Source organism: Lepidochelys kempii, chromosome 7 (genome assembly GCF_965140285.1).
Source record: "Lepidochelys kempii isolate rLepKem1 chromosome 7, rLepKem1.hap1, whole genome shotgun sequence".
Classification (NCBI taxonomy): Eukaryota; Metazoa; Chordata; order Testudines; family Cheloniidae; genus Lepidochelys; species Lepidochelys kempii.
In genome coordinates, this window is record NC_136386.1 from 6,167,010 (window position 1) to 6,190,052 (window position 23,043).

General features: G+C 45.2%; 1 protein-coding gene across 6 annotated transcripts in view; it reads right to left on the bottom strand.

Annotated features, from left to right (window-relative positions):
• The window catches only part of ADAMTS9 (ADAM metallopeptidase with thrombospondin type 1 motif 9), a 134,956-nt gene that overhangs the window by 44,293 nt on the left and 67,620 nt on the right, over positions 1–23,043 (bottom strand). For 5 of the 6 annotated variants that reach the window (XM_078853543.1, XM_078853542.1, XM_078853541.1 and 2 more), the window contains 8 exons: positions 22,007–22,171; positions 20,379–20,543; positions 19,269–19,388; positions 15,112–15,216; positions 14,796–14,963; positions 14,288–14,575; positions 13,047–13,208; positions 12,271–12,447 (listed from right to left, as the gene is read on the bottom strand). In XM_078853543.1, coding sequence (XP_078709669.1) covers positions 12,271–12,447; positions 13,047–13,208; positions 14,288–14,575; positions 14,796–14,963; positions 15,112–15,216; positions 19,269–19,388; positions 20,379–20,543; positions 22,007–22,171 — 1,350 coding nt within the window. The remainder of the gene's footprint in view (positions 1–12,270; positions 12,448–13,046; positions 13,209–14,287; positions 14,576–14,795; positions 14,964–15,111; positions 15,217–19,268; positions 19,389–20,378; positions 20,544–22,006; positions 22,172–23,043) is intronic. The other variant, XM_078853544.1, reaches the window with a different exon arrangement.

Below are 23,043 nucleotides of genomic sequence, written 5' to 3' on the forward strand. Positions count from 1 at the left end.
CTCCTCCATAGGTGCTGGAATGATGAGTGTTGTGGGTGTTCCCGTACCTGCTGGCTTGAAGTGGTTTCCATTATATACAAAGGTTATAGTTTGGTTCAGTGGCTCTCAGCACCCCCACTTCAAAAATTGTTCCAGCACCCCTGTTCTCCTCCTCCTCAATTTTTTTTTGACAAAACCCTAGTGATAATTCCTCCTGAAAAAAAAATTCATTGACTTCAAATGGAGCAGTGGGTTCTCAGAATCGCTGAAAATCAGGGCCTTTGCACACATCTACGCCGCAGCAGGACACATCTCCAGTTGCGGTATCTGGCTATTTCCAGCGTGGGTAGACGTACGCATGCTAGCTCTGCTCGAGGAAGTCTTAAGTGAATACTATGTAATTTGCACAACAGGGGTGGACGTGTATGTAGCCCATTTCACTGGCCCTCCAGGGTATGTCTACACTGCACACTAAGCCCGGGCTCTGACTCAGGTTTGAACCCAAGCTCCCCTTCTGTCCATACACAAATCAATCTGCCTTGGGTCAAACACTCAGGGGACTTGGTCAGAGCCAGCCAAGCCCTGCCACTTTGCAGTGTGGACACAGCTCAAACCGCAGATGCGAGTGAGAAGGTCTGTGTATGGACACGTTGGCATAGCTCTGACACTAGATCCAGTAGCCATAAACCCAGGTTTATAATACACTGTGGATGCTCAAGTGCAGGGCTGGAAACATTGAGTCCACGAGCCCGGATCCCATAGACTTGGGCTCACACTATGGGGTTAAAAATAGCAGGGTAGATGTTCCAGCTCAGGCTGGAGCCTGCATTCTGAAACCCAGCCAAGGGCATTGATCCGTGGTCTGAGACTCGCGGATGCGGGGTTTTTATTTTGCAGTGTAGACGGACCCTTAGTGCCCAGTGTAGTCCTACCCGGAGAGATGGCCCTTGGTCAAGCAACTCTTTGGCAGGAAGGTTGCGCTAACTCTTCAAAGACCTGAGCCAAAGCCCACTGAGTTCAGTGGAAAGATTCCCAGTGACTCCTTCACACTTTGGATCAGGCCCCAGTTGTACGCATCTGTGGGCAACAGGGGGCTCTGAGTAACACCACAAGACAGGAAAAAGTCACGTACCCATCTTTCTCCCTGCAGCATCCAGGTCGTGTTTGTAACGGCCCATATTTCCTTCCATGGTTGTCCTGGCCTCTCTGTTCTGCACCGTCATTATATTCTGTGTAGTGATCTGCCAGCTCCTGAAGACCACACTGCTACATATGTATCACTACATGCAGAATTTTCCCATGTGACCCATGGTCCAAGCTACTTAATTTCAAAAAATAATACCTCGTAAGGACCTTGGGTCGCACTGATGCAGGCAGCATTACCAGAACCATTTCCCCAGTGCATTTGCTACTCATGTATTTTCCACCAACACGAGGCATGCATGTTTTCCTTCCTTCTTCATCCTCCAGGACAAAGTGACATCTAGGTTACATGAGCAAGTTGGTGTATGAAAGTGTAAAGGAGTCTGTGTGTCCAGGGAAGCGTGATTGACATGCTAAGGAACTAAGATGTGATCAATTAAAGCAGAGGGTGGCCTAATTTAACTGACATCACGCTTTTATAATGATTAAGTACTTGTATAATGGTAGTGCCTAAAAGGTCCCAACTAAGAATATGGTTTTGTTATGATACGTGCTGTACAAGCACATAGTAAGAGACAGCCCCGTCTGGAAGAACTGACAATCTAAATAGGCAAGACAGACAAAATGACTTGCTACAGGGATTTGGTAGCAGGGCTCCCTTAAAACAGAAAATATCTTGTTATGATTCTGTATTCAAATACATCATCCATCATGTACCGTCCAAAGGCTAAAGTGTGGAGCTTAGTATCAAGGAAACCATGCATGCAGCACACCCACCTGCCTTACCGATGAGATAGTACAAAAAATAAAAAACATGAATAGAGTTCCTTAAGTGTCTTTGCAACTAGGTTTACAACACTATGTCCTTAACAACCGAACAGTCACGATGTGTGTTATATTTACGGTAAAGGCCTGCATGCTCAGAGTCCATGATAATCGCATATTCTTCTTTCTAAAGAACAAATCTATTACTATTTCTAATACTTCAGCAATGAGGAAACAACTACTATTGTAGCCTAGGATATTTACGTATAAATTTGCAACGTGGGAAAAAAATATGTGCAGGCTTCAAATCATAGCCCGGGGATCCAGCTAGCATTCTTCATCTCATCCATGCACATTCCATTGCCGTGTTACTGCCCTTCACTGTTTCCTGCCATCGGGCACACATCGGACACACACTGTACGGGAATTCAGTGCTTTGGGAGACAAATGTAACCTTGCAGATAAATGGCAACCATTACTGGTTTGTTTCCTCCCGCCGGGTGGAATGAGGATTAGCTCTTTATGATGTCAGTATTTTATTTACCTACAGGTGAGCCCACCAGTACAACAAATATGCTGAAGTGAGTATCTCGCCCTCTGAAATCACTTAATGAACCATCAGCATTTGTCAACACAACTGCTAAATATCCTTTTGATCAAGTTCATGCCAATGTGCTGCAGAGACCAGCAAACGTCCAGCTCATGGGAAGAGGGGATATTAAAGAAGAGTTAGTAAGTGAACTAGTGATAAAATGAGTAATTTTATCCATATTCAAATAATGGTATGCAATTAACTTCTTCAACAGTCTAAGTACTTTCAACTGCTCATATTCTCCATTCCAGATAAAATCAAACTGTATCATCATTTTGGGATGAAAAACAATGGTCATTTATTATGCATTAAACCAGTTTGTGTCTAAGAGTTAGCTTTATTGGAACCACTGTAACTTTCAGTTCCAGACGTTTTTTCCTTCTGGGAATTTTCCAAGTTTATTTGTTTAAATCTAGAAAATATACAGTGGAAAAGAACATGAAAATAGTGCCTCCAAAAACACATATGTCCACAAAACTTCACAAATTGAAAGGTAAACTAATCCCTATAACAGAGCATCAAGGTAATCCTGGTCCAGCTACCACTTCCTACTTTTGGATTTTTCATTGCAAAATTCAACCCTTAGTCAGGTCAGCAATTAAGCATGTGCCTAACTTCTAATGAAGTCAATGGACCCGTAAGCACATGCGTAAAGTTAAGCACGTGCATTAACTGTTTTCCTGAACTGGGGGCCTGAACTGTACATGTCTGTGAGATGCTAAACAATATAATAACTAATGCTTAGTTTGTATAGGGCCATATTGTGACTGCAACCCCCTCTGGAATTAGTTGTTCCTGACATATTACTCTAAGCCTCTAAGGGAATCGCACTTGGACTATAGCAGCAATGGCCACAGAGACTCAGGACTCCATTTCCGAGACTACCTAGAGTACAGGCTGGTGACAAAACAAGCTTGAAGCCACTACCAGAATCAACATTAGCCAGAGCTCAGATACAAAGTGTTGGGTTGTTGTTGGAGTGAAGCAGAGACAGAACAAGTATCACAGCCTGGGAGGTCCCCAGGAAACTTCTCGTTCCTACCCAGAGGGAAATGTTGAACTCTGGTGGTGGTTACTGGGTCACCGATAGGTGACAGCCCAGAAGAGACCAGCAACCCAGGAGGATGAGGAGCAATTCCAGATTAGGCTACCAAGAGCCAGCTTCATTTTCCCTGGGACTCCAGACTAGGGAGCCTCAGGACAATCCTACCCTTTTAGGGGCGAAGGTCTTATAAGAAATCCCATGTCTGTTTATTTCGCATATGAGTTTTAAGCTGGCCAACAATTATAGTGCTGCATCGCTCAGTAAAGAACTGATTCTCCACTCACATGCTGCCCAGGCAGGTGCTAGGAGGGATTGGGCGCATAGGAAGTGCTGGCAGGTGGAGGGTTTCAGATATTGTTGCTATTTTATTATTCTAGTTACTCCTATTCTTTCCTTACCCCTTATCTTCTGTGCCCTGGGCCTCATAAAGTCCCCTTATTGTTGTGTTGTTTTATCCCTACATGCCTAGTATAGTACATGGTGTTAAATGTTTTCCCAAGGGACAGCACCTGCTGTGTCCCTGGCACAGAGAAGAGTCACCTTGGGTGGAGGCACCAGGCACCAAAATAAAGAACGCATGCCCCTAAGGGAAGAAGGGAGAAGCTGCCCTAAGCAACAGGGAGAAGGCTTGAGCCCCACCCCAGGGCTGCGGTTACATGACTTTACTCCGAGTGGCAAGCACCTGCCTGGCCCCAGGAGCAGCTCAGGGATGGACTTGTGACTTAGAGTCACATTTCCCACCTAGCTTCCCCCCTTGCTCCAAGAAGCCAAGACAGTACTTTGCTGCTGGTGGGGGACTGTAACAAATTACTTCCCCCGCTGTGCTGGTGCAACTGTGCAGACTGTCAGAGCCTCACACTTTGCAGGAGTATGAGAGGCGCTGCTCCCTCTGTGCCTCTCCCCACCTGCTTTAACACGGGGCACAGGGACTCTGTAGCCTGCTGAACATGCTTTCTCCCTCTCTTCCAGGCGGAGAGCGGTGATGTGTGGGATATGAAGGGATGCTTTCCCCTGTGCGGCACTGCAGAGCAAATCACAAACTTGCCCATAGGCCATGAAGAACTATCTCCAGATTACAGCAAGTGACCATTTCAGAGCCTCAGTCTCCATGCCAGAACCAGCGGCTCCACACCAGAACCAGCGGCTTTTGCTCAAGCTCTCTCAGCGGCAACACACCTTTTATCATAATCATCATGACTATTATACCCAGCACCGCAGCGTGTAAGTGACCAGACTTGACGGGGTGTTGCGCTCATGGCATAACGGTGCCTCATCCCCGTTGGGGAGGGCTAAGCACCCGCAGCTCTGGAGGCACAAAGCACCCTGTCTATGGAGAAGAATAAGGGGAATTGTTTTTCTTAAATGCCTGCATTAAAATAAAGCCATCTCTTCCCCCAATCCCTACAGACATCAAACCATCCAGCTGTGCCAAGCCAGTACAACAGCTTTTTTTATTTTAAGTTGTCGTGTTTAATTGAGACTACTTAAAGATCTTCTAGTCTGCAGTGCGGTCAACTGACATTCAGGGACCGCGCTACACAAAGAAGCAAAAATAGGCATAACAATCTGAAAGCAACTGTGCTCTCTCATGGTCTTTATGGGAGCAGCAACAAAAAGGAGGTGAATGGGCCTAACATATTCTGAACGAGATGGTTCCTCTGGGCAAGGACTGTCCCTTTGTACAGGCCTGATTCAAAGGCTGCTGTTATCCGTGGAAAGGCTTCCACTGACTTCAGTGAAATTTGGATCAGACCTTAGATGTGTGTACAGCACCTAGCACAAGTAGGCCCAAACCCAGGTTGGAACCTTTGGGCCCTATCACAGTACAAATAACATAACATAAGAATGGCCATACTGGGTCAGACCAAAGGTCTATCTAGCCCAGTGTCCTGTCTTCTGACAACAGTCAACGCCAGGGGTCTCAGAGGGAATGAACAGAACAGGTCATCGTCACGTGATCCATCCCCTGTCGCTCATTCCCAGCTTCTGGCAAACAAAGGCTAGGGACACCATCCCTGCCCATCCTAGCTAATAGCCATTGTCATATAGGCAGAGGTGAAAGTAAGCCGGTAGGCCCCGGTACGGCATAGTGGCCAGAGCCGGTGCGCCGTACCGGGGTGGATTGGCTTCCCCAGACGCAATTTAAAGGGCCTGCGACTCCCAGAAGTGGCTGGAGCCCCGGCCCTTTAAATTGCTGCCAGAGCCCTGCTGCCAGAGCCCTGGGGTAGCAGTGGTGGGGCTGGGGTGGCGATTTAAAGGGCCCTGGGTGGTAGCGGCACCAAGCCCTGGGCCCGTTAAATCATCCCTGGAGCCCCGCCTCCGCTTCCCCAGGGCTCCGGCAGGCTCCGGGGACGATTTAAAGAGCCCGGGGTGGTAGTGGCGGCCGGAGCCCTGGGGAAGTGGTGGCAGGGCTCCGGGGATGATTTAAAGGGCCCAGGGCTCCATCCGCCGCTACCGCCCAGGGCCCTTTAAACTGCTGCCAAAGCCCCTGGCTGCCGCTGTTAACCCAGGGAGGGGGAAGGAGGCACTTGCCGGTAAAGGGTAGGCTGGGACTGGCTCTGACCTCCCACAGCCTTGCCCCTTCCGCCTGAGGCCCTGCCCCTTCTGGGGGCCAGAGCCGGCCCCAGCCCAGCCCCGTACCGGTAAGTCTCTAGACTTATATTCACCCCTGCATATAGGACTATTCCTTAAGCAGCACCAAGCTGACCACATCTGGAGGAAACCCCTGTATGTTCTGTCTATTTAAGTTGCTCCAATTTGATCTTGAAATGAAATGCTAGAGAAACCCGGAGAGTACTCTGAGGTGGTCTTACTGGAATATGAAAACATTTAATATTTTTGTGATCAGGCAACTTTCTCTGGGACACACTCTTGTAGGACACAAAACAACCTACCTAATCCCTACCATAAATCTCACTGAATCCATAAACGACCCTAACCTGTAGCTGCAAAATGCTTGGGTTTCTATGCTTTTTGTAAAGGTTGGATTTGTGCTTCTTGATCTTCCAGTCATCATACATATAGAGCAATGTGCTGACAGATGCGGGGGCTGACCTAGATGGTGAATCATGGCAGAAGACACTAGGTAAGGAAGCAGAAGACACAAGTCAGCTCCAAAAAATGGAAACTTGTAGGGGAGGATGATATTAAGTATGAGGTTAGAAGATAGCAAGGAATCTTCTGTTGAGATTTGTTCAGGAGGAAACAACAGAAAAGACAACAGTCGAAGAAGATTGGGAGTGGCTGTGTCCAGGCACAATGGAAGCCCAGAAAAAATATTTGATAGGGAACAGAAATGTTACACAGGGTTGGTCTACACTACACAGTGAGGTTGAGATAAGGCAACCTAATTATGTCAGCGTACACACTACAGCCTCGTCCTGCCAATGTAACTGCCCTACTACACCGTCATAACAACTCCACTTCCAGGAGTGGCGTAGGGCTTATGTGGGTGTAGTTAGGGCCAGCAGTGTCTGTGTAGACACTGTGTTACTTGCATCAACTGTTGGCTGGCTTGTCAATTTCATGGTCCCTTGCTGGAGTCATGACATTGATAAAAAAGCCAAACAGTTAGAGCCTGGCTGCCCCCGTCTCCCCACTCCCAGCCAGGCTGCTGCCCGGAGACTCCCCACTCAAGGAGCTAAGGAGCTCAGGTGGCTGTCCCCCGCCTCCCAGCTGGGAACAGGGAACTGAGAGCCGGCGGCAGGGCGGGGAAGGAGGGAAAGCTGGGATCCTGGAAGGGAGCTGTGCGGAGGGTTCTCAGCACCCCCCGGCCCCCCACTGCCGCTCTTCAGTTGGTGGAAGCGCTCCTGGTGAGGATGCACACCACCAACAGGAGGAGGGTAGTGTGGACATCAGCTACCATAGTACCAGAGATCAGCTTATGGTGTAGCGTAGACATGCCCATAAGCCCAGATTTTTGAAGGTATTTAGGTGTTGCTGCACTCAGCATTGCAGTACCCAAGTCTCATTTTCAAAATTAGGGCATCTATTTGGTTGCCCAAAGACATCTCGCCACCTATCATCAGTTGAAATCAATGAGTTTTAGGTGCCTAGAGGCTTTTTAGAAAATCCCACGAGGCGCCTAAACACTTTTTAGAATCTGGCCCTAAATCCCTTTTGAACATTTCCGTTAGCTAAAGTCTTGTGATAATAATGATTGATAAACAAGGAGGCCTGCTTGCCAAAATCACACAGTAGATCATGTTGAAAATGATAACACGGTTCTAGAGTTCTCTCAAATACAGTTCATGAGCCAAATTCAACACTGACTTATAGTCACGGAGCTGCCTGGCAGAGGGATGTCGCAACTGAAACCAAGGGGATGGCATTGGGTAAAATAACTGCTTCATTTGACCCTTTGTGTTTTCTAATCAGAAGAGAAGGGAACAGGTTGTGAAGCCTGTGATAAGTAATTTCTTCATTATACAGATATCATATCAATGTACAGCTGTGCTATCTATTAGGGTACACTGTAATGCAACCATTTATTTTCTTGAGAAAACATATACCCTGATTATTTACCCTCTAATCACTGTATGCCAGTAGTTGGAAGTGCTCAGTTTTAACAGGATTGTTTGCAGTGTTGTTGTAGCCCCCTTATTTAGCAAACCAAAGTCTAGATTATTGGAAGGCTTTTGATAAACTGTACACAGCCTTTCAGATGTTGTTCTGCAAATGCAGTTATAGGACTCAAGGCCCAGACTGATCTGCCCATGTGGATCCAATGGCAGAATGAGGGCCACTGTCTCTCCTGCAAGTATTTGACATAACCCCCATTAAAATCACTGAGTACAATACTCATGCAGTGAGGGTATAAGAGACCCACCTCAATAACTACAGAGATATTACTAGTAGGTACCCTATGATTTGTTTACTCTTTCAAAGAACTGGCTTTCACAACTCTAGTGCCCAATTTGCCAAGACCTCTGTGTAAGAAACTCGCATCAGCTTCAGTGGGGATTCTATACTCAGGAGGATGAAATTCTGATCCCATTAAAGTCAAAGGAGAAACTCCCATGGACTTCAATTGGATCAGGATTTCACCCAGACAGCTTTTGGATAAATGGATTCAAGGTTCTGAGTGTACTGATTCTTGGCAACCTAGTTTTTAAAAGTGTGTGAATGTTCCCTTTCACCATTTGCATGTACATAAAAAGTTGTTCTTTGTCACACAACTTAATTATGCACGTGAATTTTACGAAAGTATTAGTTCTCTCCAGTAACAGTCTTTATATGTAAGTGTCCTAAAAGCAGGTCTATCAGATGGATTATGATTCCCCCAGGGCTTGAACACTAAATGTTCTTGAATAAACAAGGAGTTTGAAAGGTACCACATGGTTCTGTGATTCTTTTCTTCCCCGGGAATGTCCATCACAAAGGTAATGCTGGGTGCATTTACACCAGTCATGTCATATGATAATGGTATGATTTCACACACAGCTTTACAAAAAAATAAAAAAATCTCTGGGCTAAACCCTGAAATGTTTAGGTGAGATAAACCTCCCCCACTTTGATTTCATAAAAGGTCACTACAGAATTTGCCTGAGTAAGGGCTGCAGGACTAACTATTAATAAAATGAGCAGTCTAAGTTCTGATGTTTTATATAATACATTTCAGTCAATCATGCAAGAACACTACCCAGTTAAATACTTGCATGAAAGGACTCATCTGTACTTCACAGTCACAGTGAGAGGTTTTAGAGCACTAGCGTTATTTCAAAAGTAACTAAATGTATCTCTTTCTAAATATAGCTTATATTACTTAGTATGGACGACTAATTTCCTTAGAGTAGCACTAAATAAATAATAATGATTTTTAAATAACCATTGACGGAAGAAGAAAAGGAGTACTTGTGGCACCTTAGAGACTAACCAATTTATTTGAGCATGAGCTTTCGTGAGCTACAGCTATAGCTCACGAAAGCTCATGCTCAAATAAATTGGTTAGTCTCTAAGGTGCCACAAGTACTCCTTTTCTTTTTGCGAATACAGACTAACACGGCTGTTCCTCTGAAACCTGTCATTGACGGAAGATAATCTTACATTGCCAATTCAGAAAGGCTTGCCATCTTATAGCATTAAGTGTATTGTTGCAGTTTAGCATACGACTCAAGAAATCATTATACAAATTCATTTCTGATTACTTTCTACTTGTCTTTAATTTTCACTGTTTGATGTTAACATTAAACATTGTAAATGTATGCAATATTTATATAAAATTAAATAACAATACTGGAAAAATAAATACACTTTATTACATAAATACATAAATCCACACTGCTGAAAAGTTTCAGCTAATACTATACTCTTGTTTCAAAAGTGACCAAAAATATGGTAGTGACACTCCACCTGAACAGATGAAGTCTGAACGGCTACAGAATGACGTCTGCAATCAATGTCAGAACTGGAAGCAAGTGAGGTGATACAATAAAAGAAAGTTGGACTCTCCCCTACGACCTACTGTAGTAGCCCATGGTAATATGAAAACGAGGGATACGTAGAAATTTATTATATTTTTCAGGAGAGACAAAACTTTGGTTCCTTGTTGAGCCCACAGGTCCTCAAATACAGCTCTAGAGTCACTTATGGCAGAGCTCGGGCAAACAACAGATAAGATACTTCACATGAAAAAGCAAGACCCTATACGGCAATAATAGTGGCTCAGCTCTGAAAATCTTTCTCCAGCGGGAACGTTGCAAGAGAAGGGACAGTAGGAGCGGGTGACGCTGCTACTGAATACTTTGGTCGCAAGATTCTCCACTGACGAGTTAGAGCAAACTTTAATTAACACAAGACTAAGAACACAGTTTAGGACTGCATGCACCCCAGTGCTGCAAGACTGATTCTGCACATCTGACCCAGCTCATCGACACCTGGCATCAATGGGAGGTTTGGCTGGGGAAGGAATGCAGGATGGAGCCCTGTCTATCAAACACTGGGGGGGGCAGATTCAGCTGTGGTGGAAGCGGGCACAACCCCACTGAAATCGATAGTTATGATAGAGTTGTGTACAGCCCTATGATCTGTTCCAGAAAAGACATGGTGATAATGCCAAATGCTGGAGGACACCAAAACCCAACAGAAGAGGCTAGCCATCTTGCTTGGGTCTTGCAAACATTCAAGCACATGAAACAGAAGTTAGCAGCAATTTTCAGGACGTAGTTGTGGGAGAAAACAACTGCCTCGGGGACTGAGTAGTGCTCAGCTCGTTCAGTCAGCACCAACTATCCGTATAAAAGTGATACATTAGCACCTCAAATTAATCACTGTCCCTTGTAATGATGAAGCACCGTATAAATACTAGTCAGCAATGTTATGGCTATCACATAATTCACTGAGGTATGAAAAAAACAGAAATGTTACCAAAAGCATCCACAGAAACTACAATGATATTAAACTCCAGCAATGTGATGTTAAAACCATAGTGTTTAAGGAAGTCAATATATTACAAAAAGGCCTCATTTTTTTATAAAGTGCTTTCAAGTCAAATCACCTTTAAAAAACCTTCAGCTATGTTTAACAAAATATACAATACATTTTGACACGTGTTTGCATGTCATTTTAAAATGGTCACATCAACGGTTTTCATTTTATCTAGCCAGTGTCCCAAGTCCCACACTCACTTTGGTGTAAGAGCACCTGTTAGCAACCAGCCAGGAGCACTAGAATTCCACCTGTCCTCAGGTGGAGAGGGCCTTTTATACAGGAAGTCAGTATTATTCTGTGGAGTTCACCTTGCAGAGCAGACAGATCCCAGGCTGGGCAGGGTAGAGTTTTAAAGTACAGGACACTATATAATGGTCCCGATCATCCCCTGCATTAGAGCCACTTTGCGCAGCTGGAGCCGTGGACGGAACACCGCAGTGCAGGAGAATCATCCCAGTGGCACAGAGCCAGCATCACCACTCCCATTCCACTCCCCTCCCAGAGGTTGGAGAGGAAAGGTGACCTAAAGAAAGGGGGCTTCCCTACTTCCTGTTGATCCCCGGCTGCCATAATAGTCCCACACGGGCAGCTAGTGTAATTTAGAGCAGTGGCTGGGGATCGGACCAAGGATCAGAGAAATATGCAAGGGTAGCTTAAAACCACTTTAAGCCTGGCCCCTCATCAGTTGCACTATATGATCCACAGCTGAGAATAAAGGACATTATATATATAAACATACATGTATATATATAGAAATACATATACATGTATATATGCATTATACTAAAGTAGGAACGTGCCTGTGTTTTCTGTATGGGTGTGTATATATTTATAAACTAATACATACACACTTATAAAGACATATACTTGCGAATGAGGGCAACTTAGCACCAAAATCCTCCCATAACTATAATTTTTTTTGCAGAGAAAATGCAACATGGGCAATAATAAGTGCACAATAAAATATTAAATATAATCAAAACTTTCGTTTAAATTTAAATATACTGCTTAAAATGCCAGGTTTTAATTTGCATGCAAAGAACTCAGTCATAACCAAGACTCGTAATGCATGGTGCTTGCAATGTAATAAAATGTACAAAGTTGGTTATCTAGCAGAAAGTGCCTTTTAAATTAAAGGAGTTTACTTCGCTAATGTAAGCCCTTCCTGAATGCGTCACTCTGAGTCTACTGTAAATAATCTTCTTTAAGTGCAGTTTTATGACACAAAATATTAACACCTGGGCTTTAAGCGTATTAGATTTGTTGTTATGGAACATCTATAAAAAGAGTCACAAAGATAAATATGTGATGGTCATACCAAGCTCCAAGGACCAGAATTCCAGGCAGCATCTCTAGGACAGTCCTGCATATTGCACCGCTCACGGTCTGGTGGTTTGTCGAGAATTTCACAGCTCAGATCTGGAAACCGTTCACCATTAGGGCGCTGACACACCACAAGCCTTGTTCTTGTTCCCGCACCACATGCCTTTGTGCACTAGAGAAAGGAAATCAACAGAGTAGTTATAATATTAGTAATTTACATATTGAGCATTGTCTGCCCCAACCTCCATTGAAATCAACGAGAGTCTTTCCACTGACTTCAGGGTGGGGCGAGACAGGCCCCAGAAGAGGGTGTTGGTATTTTTTTAAATTTCAGAAGGGACCAGAGGTTTTGGGGGCCGCTATTTTTGGGTACTCAAAATAAGACACATTAAATGAGACCAACTTTTAGAAAGCGCTAAACATCAGCCAAGTGCTTTTGAAGATGTCTGAAGCTGGACACTAAACTCACTACAGCAGGTTGACATAATTCAGATGAGTAGCTTTTCTCTCAAAAAATGGCCCTTTTAAATAGAGTTTTCAAAATCTGTCATTGTCCGGAAATGTTTCTGCGATGTGCTTAATTGAAAACATTACCAGATTCTTTACAGAACTGTTTCAGTTCCCAAGAACTCGCTTTTCAGTAAACGAAACATTTTGTTAACCATTGGCAGTATTTTTTATTTCCAATTTTCAACTCCCCGCCCCGCCCCCCAACTGAAAACCTTGGCGTATGTCTTTTTAGAGACAGGAAAAGTTTAACTTGGTTCTCACCTCTCCCCAGCTGCCATAAGCCCACTGCGGACAAGGGCCAGATTCACACGATCTCTGCTCAACAGGTTTTGCTTTCTCATCACAGTTACTCGCAGTGTATCCGTTTTCATCCTGGCACACCACAACCCGCCGCTGGAATCCCCCAGCACACGTACTAGAGCACTGCAAAACACAATCACCCACGATGCCATCAAGTCCAGTTTGTGCTTAGCTTTCACTGGCTCTCCCGAAGGACCATCAGAACACTCAGCTATGGGAGTGAGCTCGCGCAACAGGAAGCAAAACCCCCACCTCTCGCCAAAGGAGCTAGAGTTAATAGACAAATGTCAGGTCTCTGGCATTAGCCTAACTAACATCCTTTTACCTTTGCAGCATAGGCGCCGACTCCGTGGGTGCTCCAGGGCTGCAGCCCCGCCGATCAGCTACTCCCCCTCCCTCCCAGCGCCTCCCGCCTGCCACGAATCAATTGTTCAGTGGCGTGCAGGAGGCACTGGGGGGGAGAAGGGGTAGAGCGAGGACAGGCACACTCGGGGGCGGGGCGGGAAGAGGTGGGGCAGGACCTTGGGGGACAGCTTGGAGCGGGGGCAGGGCCTGGGGTAGAGCAGGGGTTGAGCACCCCCCGTGAAATGAGGAAGCTGGCACCTAAGCTTTGCAGTCTACGTGAATCAAGCAGAAAAGCCTGTTTTTACAAACATTAAATCCCCCGTGACGCTTTAGGCCCCAGCTCAGCAAAGGAATTCTGCATGGGCATAACTTTAAGCGCCTGAGCAATTCCAGTGACTTCACTCAGATATTTAAAATTCCTCCCATCACCTTGCTAAAGTGGGACCTTAGCAATGCACTGTTTCAACTCTGCGTTCACAAGTTTTTTTAGAAAAAAATAAGAAAGTCTCAATTGTGGTTGGTCGCTAGCCCTGAGCAAGAAGCAGAGCTGAGCTGCCCCAGGAGAAGACCAGGAACCATACGATGACTCAAAGGCACCATCTGGTCTCTAGTAAGTCCTTTGTCTCAAGGGAAGTAATGCTGCCAGCCCTATGCCCGGCACAGATTACTTACTCTGCCATGCCTTCTGGTGCTTTGGAGGAGCAGAGCTAATACACGGGCAGAGGAATACACAGAGGCTTGAGTCATATGGGTAGTGAGTGCAGGGGAGTAAAGTGGTACCTTGTTGCACATCTGTGCAGGGGGAAAAGGAACACAAGGGTCATAGTTTGACCTGAAGTGAATAAATTGACACTTACAGCACCCCATGGGCCAATTCTCCATTGGTTGTCTCCTGGTATGTGCGCGGGGCCAGTATTCTGGTTTGGGTTTCCCCCCGGGTGGGATTTCGGCTGATGCTCCGGGTATGGGAAAGGGTGGATTGGCCTGCCGTAGTCATGGATGTTCTGACAGGAAGACACAGAGCAATCCTGGTCCGTTGCCGGGAGATCATCTGGATCGCATTCACTTCTATCGACCACCTGATCGCTGTAATTCAAGCAGACCACCTGCCGCGTTGCCTTACCTTGGCCGCACGTCACTGAACACTGCATTGACAAGTGGAAAAGAAGACACTTTCATTTCCAGCCTGGATAGATGTTTTTTAAAATGAAACCACTTGCTAATAAAAAGAAGTTGAAACATCTCAACTTCCTTGCCTTTTACCTCAGAAGAGCACTGGATGACAGAGTACATTGGAAATATATGACATAAATTGCAGGAACAGGCCATATAGATTATACTGTGGTAAGAACTGGATTTGCTTACAGAACTCCACTCCAGGGCTTTCCATTGTCCACATGGCATTACGGAGCACACTTCTGTCGCTGAAGGCTTAGGGAGATGAAAACAGGCAGCTTCATCAGCCACTGATCCCTGATCATCACGACAGCTGACATATCTCATCCTGGTACCTTTCCCACATGTCATCGAGCACTAGGAAAGATCAACAAGTAGTTTAGTGAGAAGTCATCTCCTGTCGTTCAAAGGCACAGATTTTGGGATAAAAATCAAATAATATAATAATAATCGATAACAAAAAACGTGTCATTTTATAAAATGTAGCCAGTGACCACACACTTACGGGTGTCCAAGATCCAAATCTCCATTGTGTCCTGTGAACACTGGGCATAGATCTTTTCGTTTCTGGAGCAGCTGGACGGAGAGGACATGCTGCTATTTCACAGTCCTACCAAACAAACGTATGAGAGAAAATGAAAAATATGCTCCAGGTAAGTAATCTCCACAATGTGGTTAAGAAAGAAGGAAAAATATACTTTGCCCTACAATCCGCTATTTACAGACTCTTCACTTTAATAGAGGCAGGTTCTGCTCTCAAGTCCTCATGACAGCTCTGCAAAATTTGAAATCAATACATTGTGGGGGGCGGGGAAAAGAGGGGAACCGACAGCAGAATTGCACTTAGCTTTTGATTTGCCAGTATCCTCACAATCATATGTCATCTGCATTTATGATGATGAACTTCCAAAGAAAGGAGTTTGGGGGACAAGAGTAGAGATTGTCACCAAGAGGGCAATAGGCATTCCAGCCCCTAACAATTTTCAATGGCAGTTGGGCTCCTAACACCCTTAAGCACTACTGAAAAATACCAGCCAAACTAAGTTTTTAAATCACAGGAAAAAAACTGGACCTGGAGCAAATGTATTTAACATAAGTCACGCTGGTTTTGGAAAGAATGAGACGAAAATTTAACTTTCCTCAAGTACGTTCCAAATAGGGAACTGTCTGGTCAATGTCTTATGCCTCTTTCAATGAGGCTTTCACAAAGCAGTGTGGCCAAGAAGACAGAGCACTGAACTGGTACTCAGGAGTCCTGGGTTCAATCCCTGCATCTCCCACTGGCCTGCTGGGTGACCTTGGGCAAGTCACTTCACCTCCCTATGCCTCAGTTTCCCCAACTGTGATCTAGAAATCTATTCACTGATCAATGACTGAAAACTCAACCCCCTTCTACTGGTGAATGAAATGCTGAAATCTCTGCCAAACGTACCTTGACTGAAACAGAGTCTCTCGAGTGTATTAAATGTAATAAATAATCCAAAATAATTGGAACAGAACAAGGAGATGGAATGTGACTGTACATATTTCCCATGATGAAAAATGCTTCTGTTTTGCAAATTACGTAATTTTAGCACATACTTTCCGCCTCTGAAGTAAGATACTGTATTCTGTACCTCTGCAGAACTTTCCCTATCTAATTGCATCCAGATACCATCCACACTGTGATACACAGAGAAGCTGAATTTGGATGTAGGACTAGATGTTATTCTATCCTTCTCAACCGGAAGCATGATAAACTGATGAGTGGACAGTATCAGGAGTTCTGAGAGCCAGAACTGATGAGGTCAGGCAGGGGCCATCAGTATAATCTGAGCTGCTTCTTGTCTTACCTTCCTTAACATCTTTGGAATTAATGGAAAAGGAAGGAAAGCCTACACCTAAAACTACAAATTGTAGATGTTTCTTCTGTGCAGGATTTATCTACACATGGAAGTAAGCTTCCTATAAGGTCAGGGTCATGAACCAATGCATAGGATATAAAGTGGGAATAATTGAAGCAAGAGTTACCATACCAAATTTGGTGCATCTAATGTATTTGTAATAATTTCCGAGATCCAGGATCAGATGACAACCTCTTTTCTTTTTTGGTATGAGGAAATAAGGGGGATATAAGCCCTTTCCCACAAATTTTTGAGGTACCCATTCCGTCGCTCCGAGATTGATAACGTCATCTCCCTCTTGATGCATAGTGCTCTCATGAAACTAGTTACTAAAAAGGAACTATAAGGATGGGAGGCACAGATAGAAACTGAATGGTGTAACCATCCTCAAGACATGAAGAATCCACTGTAATCCAACCCTCCTGGGACAAAAAAGACAGATGGGAACGAAGCGAGGGAGGAAAAGGTATAGATCCTTGTAGATTAGTCCAAGATCATTGACTGTGGCATCAAATCTGATGCTTTTGCATCTTTCCTGATTGTGATGTTAGCAAAGAGGATGATGGACCAGCTCTCTTCTTTTGATATCTCAATCTCATCTAGGATTGGTGAGACGATCTCTGTTGATAAAAGTTTCAGAAAGGTGTAGTGTTCCAATATCTCGAGGAAGAAGGGTGAAGACAAAATTGCTTCCTTCTAAATACTAATGTGTATAAACTCAGTGATCTAATAGTGGATCTTGAACCTTTCAATGAGTGAAGACACTCATCCATTATAGTACTAAAAAACTGTCCATTGAATGGCAAATCTTCAATGGTTGCCTGTACTTCCTTAGGCAAGCCTGATGCAGACAACTGTGATACACATTTCATAGCCATTGAACGGACACCAGTATCAGCAGCGTCCAATGCAACCTGCAGTGCGGTTTTCGCAACTGAGTGACCTTCTTCACAGATCGATCTGAATTCATTTGTAATTTCTACAGGTATCTTGTTCTTAAAATCAGACCGAATATCCCATTGAAGAATATCTTATTTAGACAGCATGGCTTGATTATTAGCTATCCTAACTTGTAAACAGCGAGGAATCATTTTTCCATCCAAAGAGGTCTAGTCTCCTTGATTCTCTTTCTTTGGGTGTTGACTTTCCTATTTGTTTTGATTTTGCATTTTCAGCAGTGACAAGTGAAGATAGAGTCGGAGGAGTATAAAGATACTCTAAACCCTTGGACAGTACTGGATATCTATGATCAGCACACTGTGAAGTAGTGGCAACTGAGACAGGAGTAACCCAGAGATCCTTTGCCAGATCTAAAATTCCTTCATTTATAGGTAGCGTGACTCTACTCTGTGATGCTGTTCGTAAAGCATGGGCAGATTATTTATGTATACAGTAACTGGAGTTCTTCAAGATGTTTTGTCCTGTGGGAGCTCCATGTCAGGATGTGTGTGCATCTGCATGCTCTTGATTGGAGAGGGTTTTTGTCAGCAATGCCCTGTGCATCCTTATGGTCTGGTAGGAGGTTATGCAGGGAGGAGAAGACCCTCCACTGCTCCGTTTTCTATTCATGGAGCCCAGATGCAAGGACAGCAGAGCAGAAGAGAAGGAGGGTGGGGAGTGGAGCACAGGGACAAAACATCTCAAAAAAACCCTCCTGTTCCTTACAGATAAGTAACTGCTCCTTCTTCGTCGAGTTATTGTGCCTAGGGCGACACGTAGCCTGCCCACACTCACCAGCCACCGCAGCTGAGGACTGGGGACAGGGCACTGCTGGCCAAGAGCCAGCACGCAGTGGGGGGCTGTGCTGACGGCAATGCAAAATTGCCTCATCATCAGCCTTGCACACCCATCCCTATTGTTGGCCACTGGACCCCACCCTCAGCCCGCACTCACCACTGGTGGGCGGCTGGCGAGAAAGGATCCGGCCAGCAGCAGGACCTGCCAGTACGGATGTGCGGGAGACAGAAAATATGGGACAATTTGCCCGTTTTCAAGAAAAAGCCAGTATAGCTGCAGGAGGGCTTAAAAACGGGACGTCTGGTCACCCTAGGCATGCTCCATGGTATAGAACTGACAATAGGAAGCCCACTATGGCTTCGACATCAAAAACAGAGCATGTGACAACTACAACAAGGCTGTACAGATCCATTTCACGGCATATGTACACGTTAAATCCTCACCAGATCTGGCAAAAATGCACACTGGAGCACCCTGCCCGCTGCCAGGTTTGCTAACAGAGAGGCCATGATCTACAAGCTCTGCTGCTCTTGTCTGAGATCTGCCAAAAACACTCAAGTTGGCCACCGAGGGTCCATCTCCACTGCAATTAAAACCCCGGGACTAGTCCATGCCAGCTGACTCAGGCTCACAGGGCTGTTGAACTGTGGTGTAGACATTCGGGCTCAAGCTGGAGCCTGGGCTCTAGGACCCTGCGAGACGGAAGGGTCCCCAAACGTCTACACCTCAATTAAAGAGCCCCACGGCCCGAGCCCTGTGAGCCATGTCAGCTGGCACAGGCCAGCCGCAGGTGTCTAATTGCAGAGTAGACCTTATGCCCTCAGCTGGTATAAATTAGCATGGTTCCACTGAAAGTCAGTAAAGCTATATTGATTTGCAGCAGCTGAGGACCTGGCCCAGAGATCTTCAAAAGAGCAGATCTTGGTATTGATTTACTAAGCCAGGAACAATTAATAGAGAGGAAAGGCGTGCTTATTTTATCACTCCCGCAAGAGGCAATGCCTGGACGGGAACAAGAGATGAAGAGAAGTGTAACATTTACCTGTGTGTCCGTCGGTCGAGTAGCAGCGTTACACTCATTGTCATCCACTACTGATACATACGCACCGACAACACATTTCACTGCTCTCATTTGGTAGCCCTGCCCACATGTCACTGTGCACTGGGAGGGGGGAAAAAAACAAGACAGACGTGCACGTGACTGAATAAAGATTTGACCTGGAAAGTATTAAGCAGGGGTAGTGTATTTGAAGCGCATCATTTCTTTCATAACATCCACCAAAAGTAAAAAAGCCATTTTCTTCTACTTCGGTCATTTCAGCTTAAAAGGAGGTCAAACTTAATTCACTGCTTCTGTCGGAATCCTGCATGCTTCATTTATCATCTTCAAATATGGATGTATGAGTGTTTAAATGATTTCCCATTCTGTGGGATATGAATTTAGTGTAATCCCTGTCACATTGCTTTGCATGCAGGCTGTGCAAGCTTCCAGTAACATACCATGATCATGAATGAAAGGCATTGTGCCAATCAGTAATTTGTGTGGTCCGGCTAATTATTATTATTTTTTAATAACTAAATCATAAAAGTTACAGCTGTGGTGGAAATCAAGAAGGCAGAATCCTCTGGAAGAAATTAGCACAGATTGCTTATTTTCCCTTTGTGAAAATTAATATGAAACAGACAACAAAAATGAAGGCAAGATTTTGAAAAAGGGCTGCGGAAAGTCAATGGGTGCTGCACTTAGGAAAATCAGGTCACTTATTATTAAAAGGAGGTAATATTGCCTAGTGGATAAAGCACTGGCCTGGGAATCTGGGCACCAGTTCCAGCTTAGCTGTTGGATGACCTTGGGCAAGTCACGTCACCCCTCTGTGCCTCGGTTTCTCCATCTGTAAAATGAGGGTAATGATACTAATCTCCTTTGTGAAGTGCTTTGAGATGCCAAGCACTGCATCAGAGTGGGTATTGCTATTATTTAGGTGCCTAAATATGGACTTCGTAGTCTAAGCTTGGAAACCCATTTTTGAAAATCTTTGCCAATCTGTTATAAACACAAATGAAATTTAGCATGGTCCTGCTACTGCTGCCAGCTTTACAACAACAGACCATTTATACCAGGAGCAGAAGGAAACAGAGTCTCTTACATTACCTGTCCCCAGGGTCCTACTTGCCACGCCGCACATTCCTGCTGCTGACAGGTCTGCACAGAATCGGGCTTACTCTCCGGATCACAAAACCTGTCATTTAATCGATCTTCTCCAAACTGGCACCAAGTCTGGCGATGTTTGTGCCCTTTCCCACAGGTTACCAAGCACTGCAAGGAGCAAATCACAAACTCGAGGTCAGATCCTTCGCTGGTGTCAATGGAACTATGGTGATGGACACCAGTTGAGAATCTGCCCGTGATATTAAAATCAGACCAGAAACCGCCACCAAACAATTGTTTGCTTAGAGGTTTGTCTTTAACTAAGAGGAGTTGGTTCATGGCACCAACTGGAGCTTAGAGACACCTATGAGGGTCAAAACAAACATACAGTGAGGGTTGAAAATAACATCAAGTCAAAGAACATGGAGAAAAATCAGGATTATTATTAATCACCCTTTTTGGGAAAATCAATGTAATGTACAGTGCAACTCATACAGGATTCAATGGGCTGGATTCTGGTGTAAACCTGGTGTAACTCCACTAACTTCCATGGGACTAGCTCAGCTTTACGGTGGTGTAACTTTCCCTGCGTATTGCTAACATCCTTGTTATTCGTGATGTTGGCTCCCTAGAACTTCTGAAGAAGTGCCAGAAATCAAAGGAGCAAATTATGGATGCTGTAGCATGAGGGCCAAAATGGGAGGTGTGCCGGGGAGAAAGGGTGCAGAAGCCCTTGCCTCCAAACCAATCCAGTGCAGAAGGCAGCCATGATTTGTTTCCAGGGACCAAGGAGCCTGGAAGGCCACACCCAAGCACTAGGTGACAGGACTGCTGGCAACATCTCTGCTAAGATGTAGCAAAGTGCTCCTCTTTCCATGTTCCCGCCAGCCCAAGCTTTCCAAAGGCATCACAACTCCAGAGGCTGACGCTCTCTCTTCCCGTTACATGGCTCATGTTCTTAGGAGCCAGAGCTGGATCAGAGTCCACTCATTGAGGGAATTTTCCTCCATCATCTCATTTCTTTGACTCTGGAAAGAACACGACCCCTGGAGAAGTGAGCCTTGTTTCGATGAGCTGCTGAGGTTTCCGCTTGTGGAGCTAGGGGGCAGGAATTTCCTTCTCCATGAGCCCCCTGTCAAAGGCTACAGAGCACCCCTGGAGTTGAAGTAATGCCTCATTTCCCTATCGAAGGCACATGCTTTCCAGAGAGAAAAACGGTCAGTGGATCTGGAGGCTTAGGACCAAGGACGCTGCTTCCCCACTCCTCCCTCTATCCTGACTCCCAACTTTTCTTGTGTGCGGGGGTGAAGAGAGCCCCCACAGAGCAGAATGCTGCTACGCCCACGGGGCATAGGCCTCTGTGTGACATCTTTCACTCCTTTCTCACAGCAGAACCCCAGGGGCTCCAATGTGCCCCCTCTAAGGGAAAGAATCTGGTCTTTCGTAGCCATTCATTAGTCATCGGTACAGACAGGCGCATCAGCGCAGGCTGACTACTAAGTGCAGTGTTGCTGTAGCCGGGTCGGTCCTAGGATATGACACACAAGGTGGGTGAGGTCATATCTTTTATTGGCCCAACACCTGTGGGTGAAAGAGACCAGCTTTTTGGTTTTAAAACAGTGGACACTTACTTCTGACCAATCCCCTGTTCTCCACTGTGGACACAAGAAGTCACTACAGCGCTGTACAACAAGCTTCTCCTGCCGACTGCATTTACTGTCGTCCAGAACATCATTGAGGGTGTTAACGCAGATGGCTCGTCGTCTCCTTGTGCCACCACCGCAACTTTTAGAGCACTGAAAGAGAAACTCAGTAAACACACCTGGGAATTGTACTCGGGGCCAGGCCAATAGTCTACCTAGTCCTGTAACCTGGACGAGAGATGCAAGAAACCCCATAAAGAACAACTGTACAAAAGCGCCCCCATGGGGTAAATTTCTTCCTAATCCTAGGCAGCTGATGGCTGGTTTTGACCAGAAGTACAAAGGTTTGTATCCCTTATATATATATATATATTAAATCTTACCAAGCACAATAATATCTTGTGGCAATGAGTTCCACAGGTTTCATCATGGGTTGTGCCAAAAAAAGAATTCCGTTATTAGTTTTAAATTTGTGGCCTTTCGATTTCATTCAACTGGTGTCTCTTTATACTTGTATTATGAGAAACGGTAAATAGCAGTGGCCTGATTTAACTTCTTAATACCAATCATTGTTTTACATCCTCTACCATTTATACCAAGGTGCCATTACACCACTCGGGCACTTTACGTGGCCTCAAGATGTGTCAATGCCAAAACGGTGTAAAGGGGCCTCAGTGTAAATGAAAATGAGGCTGCATAGTATTTTAAAAAGTAAAGCTATTTATATTGCAGTCATGAAACAAAACCCTGTCTTTAGTTCAGTCTGCATGCTCAGGCCACACACAAACTCTTACTGATGATGGTGCTAGCAGTCGTGCGTGCAGAGAACGGTCAAGATCGGCCTTACGGACATCGGAGGAACGCAGAAAGCAATGGCGGATGGGTTACTGGGCAGCTTTGGACCCAGAGAACATGCTGAAAACCGTTTCCCAGTTCCACGTGCTATGCATAGCTACCAGTTTCACAGACGAGCGCCTCCTGATGACGGATCCATGCAGGACTGACCGCCGGCAGAGTCCATCCCA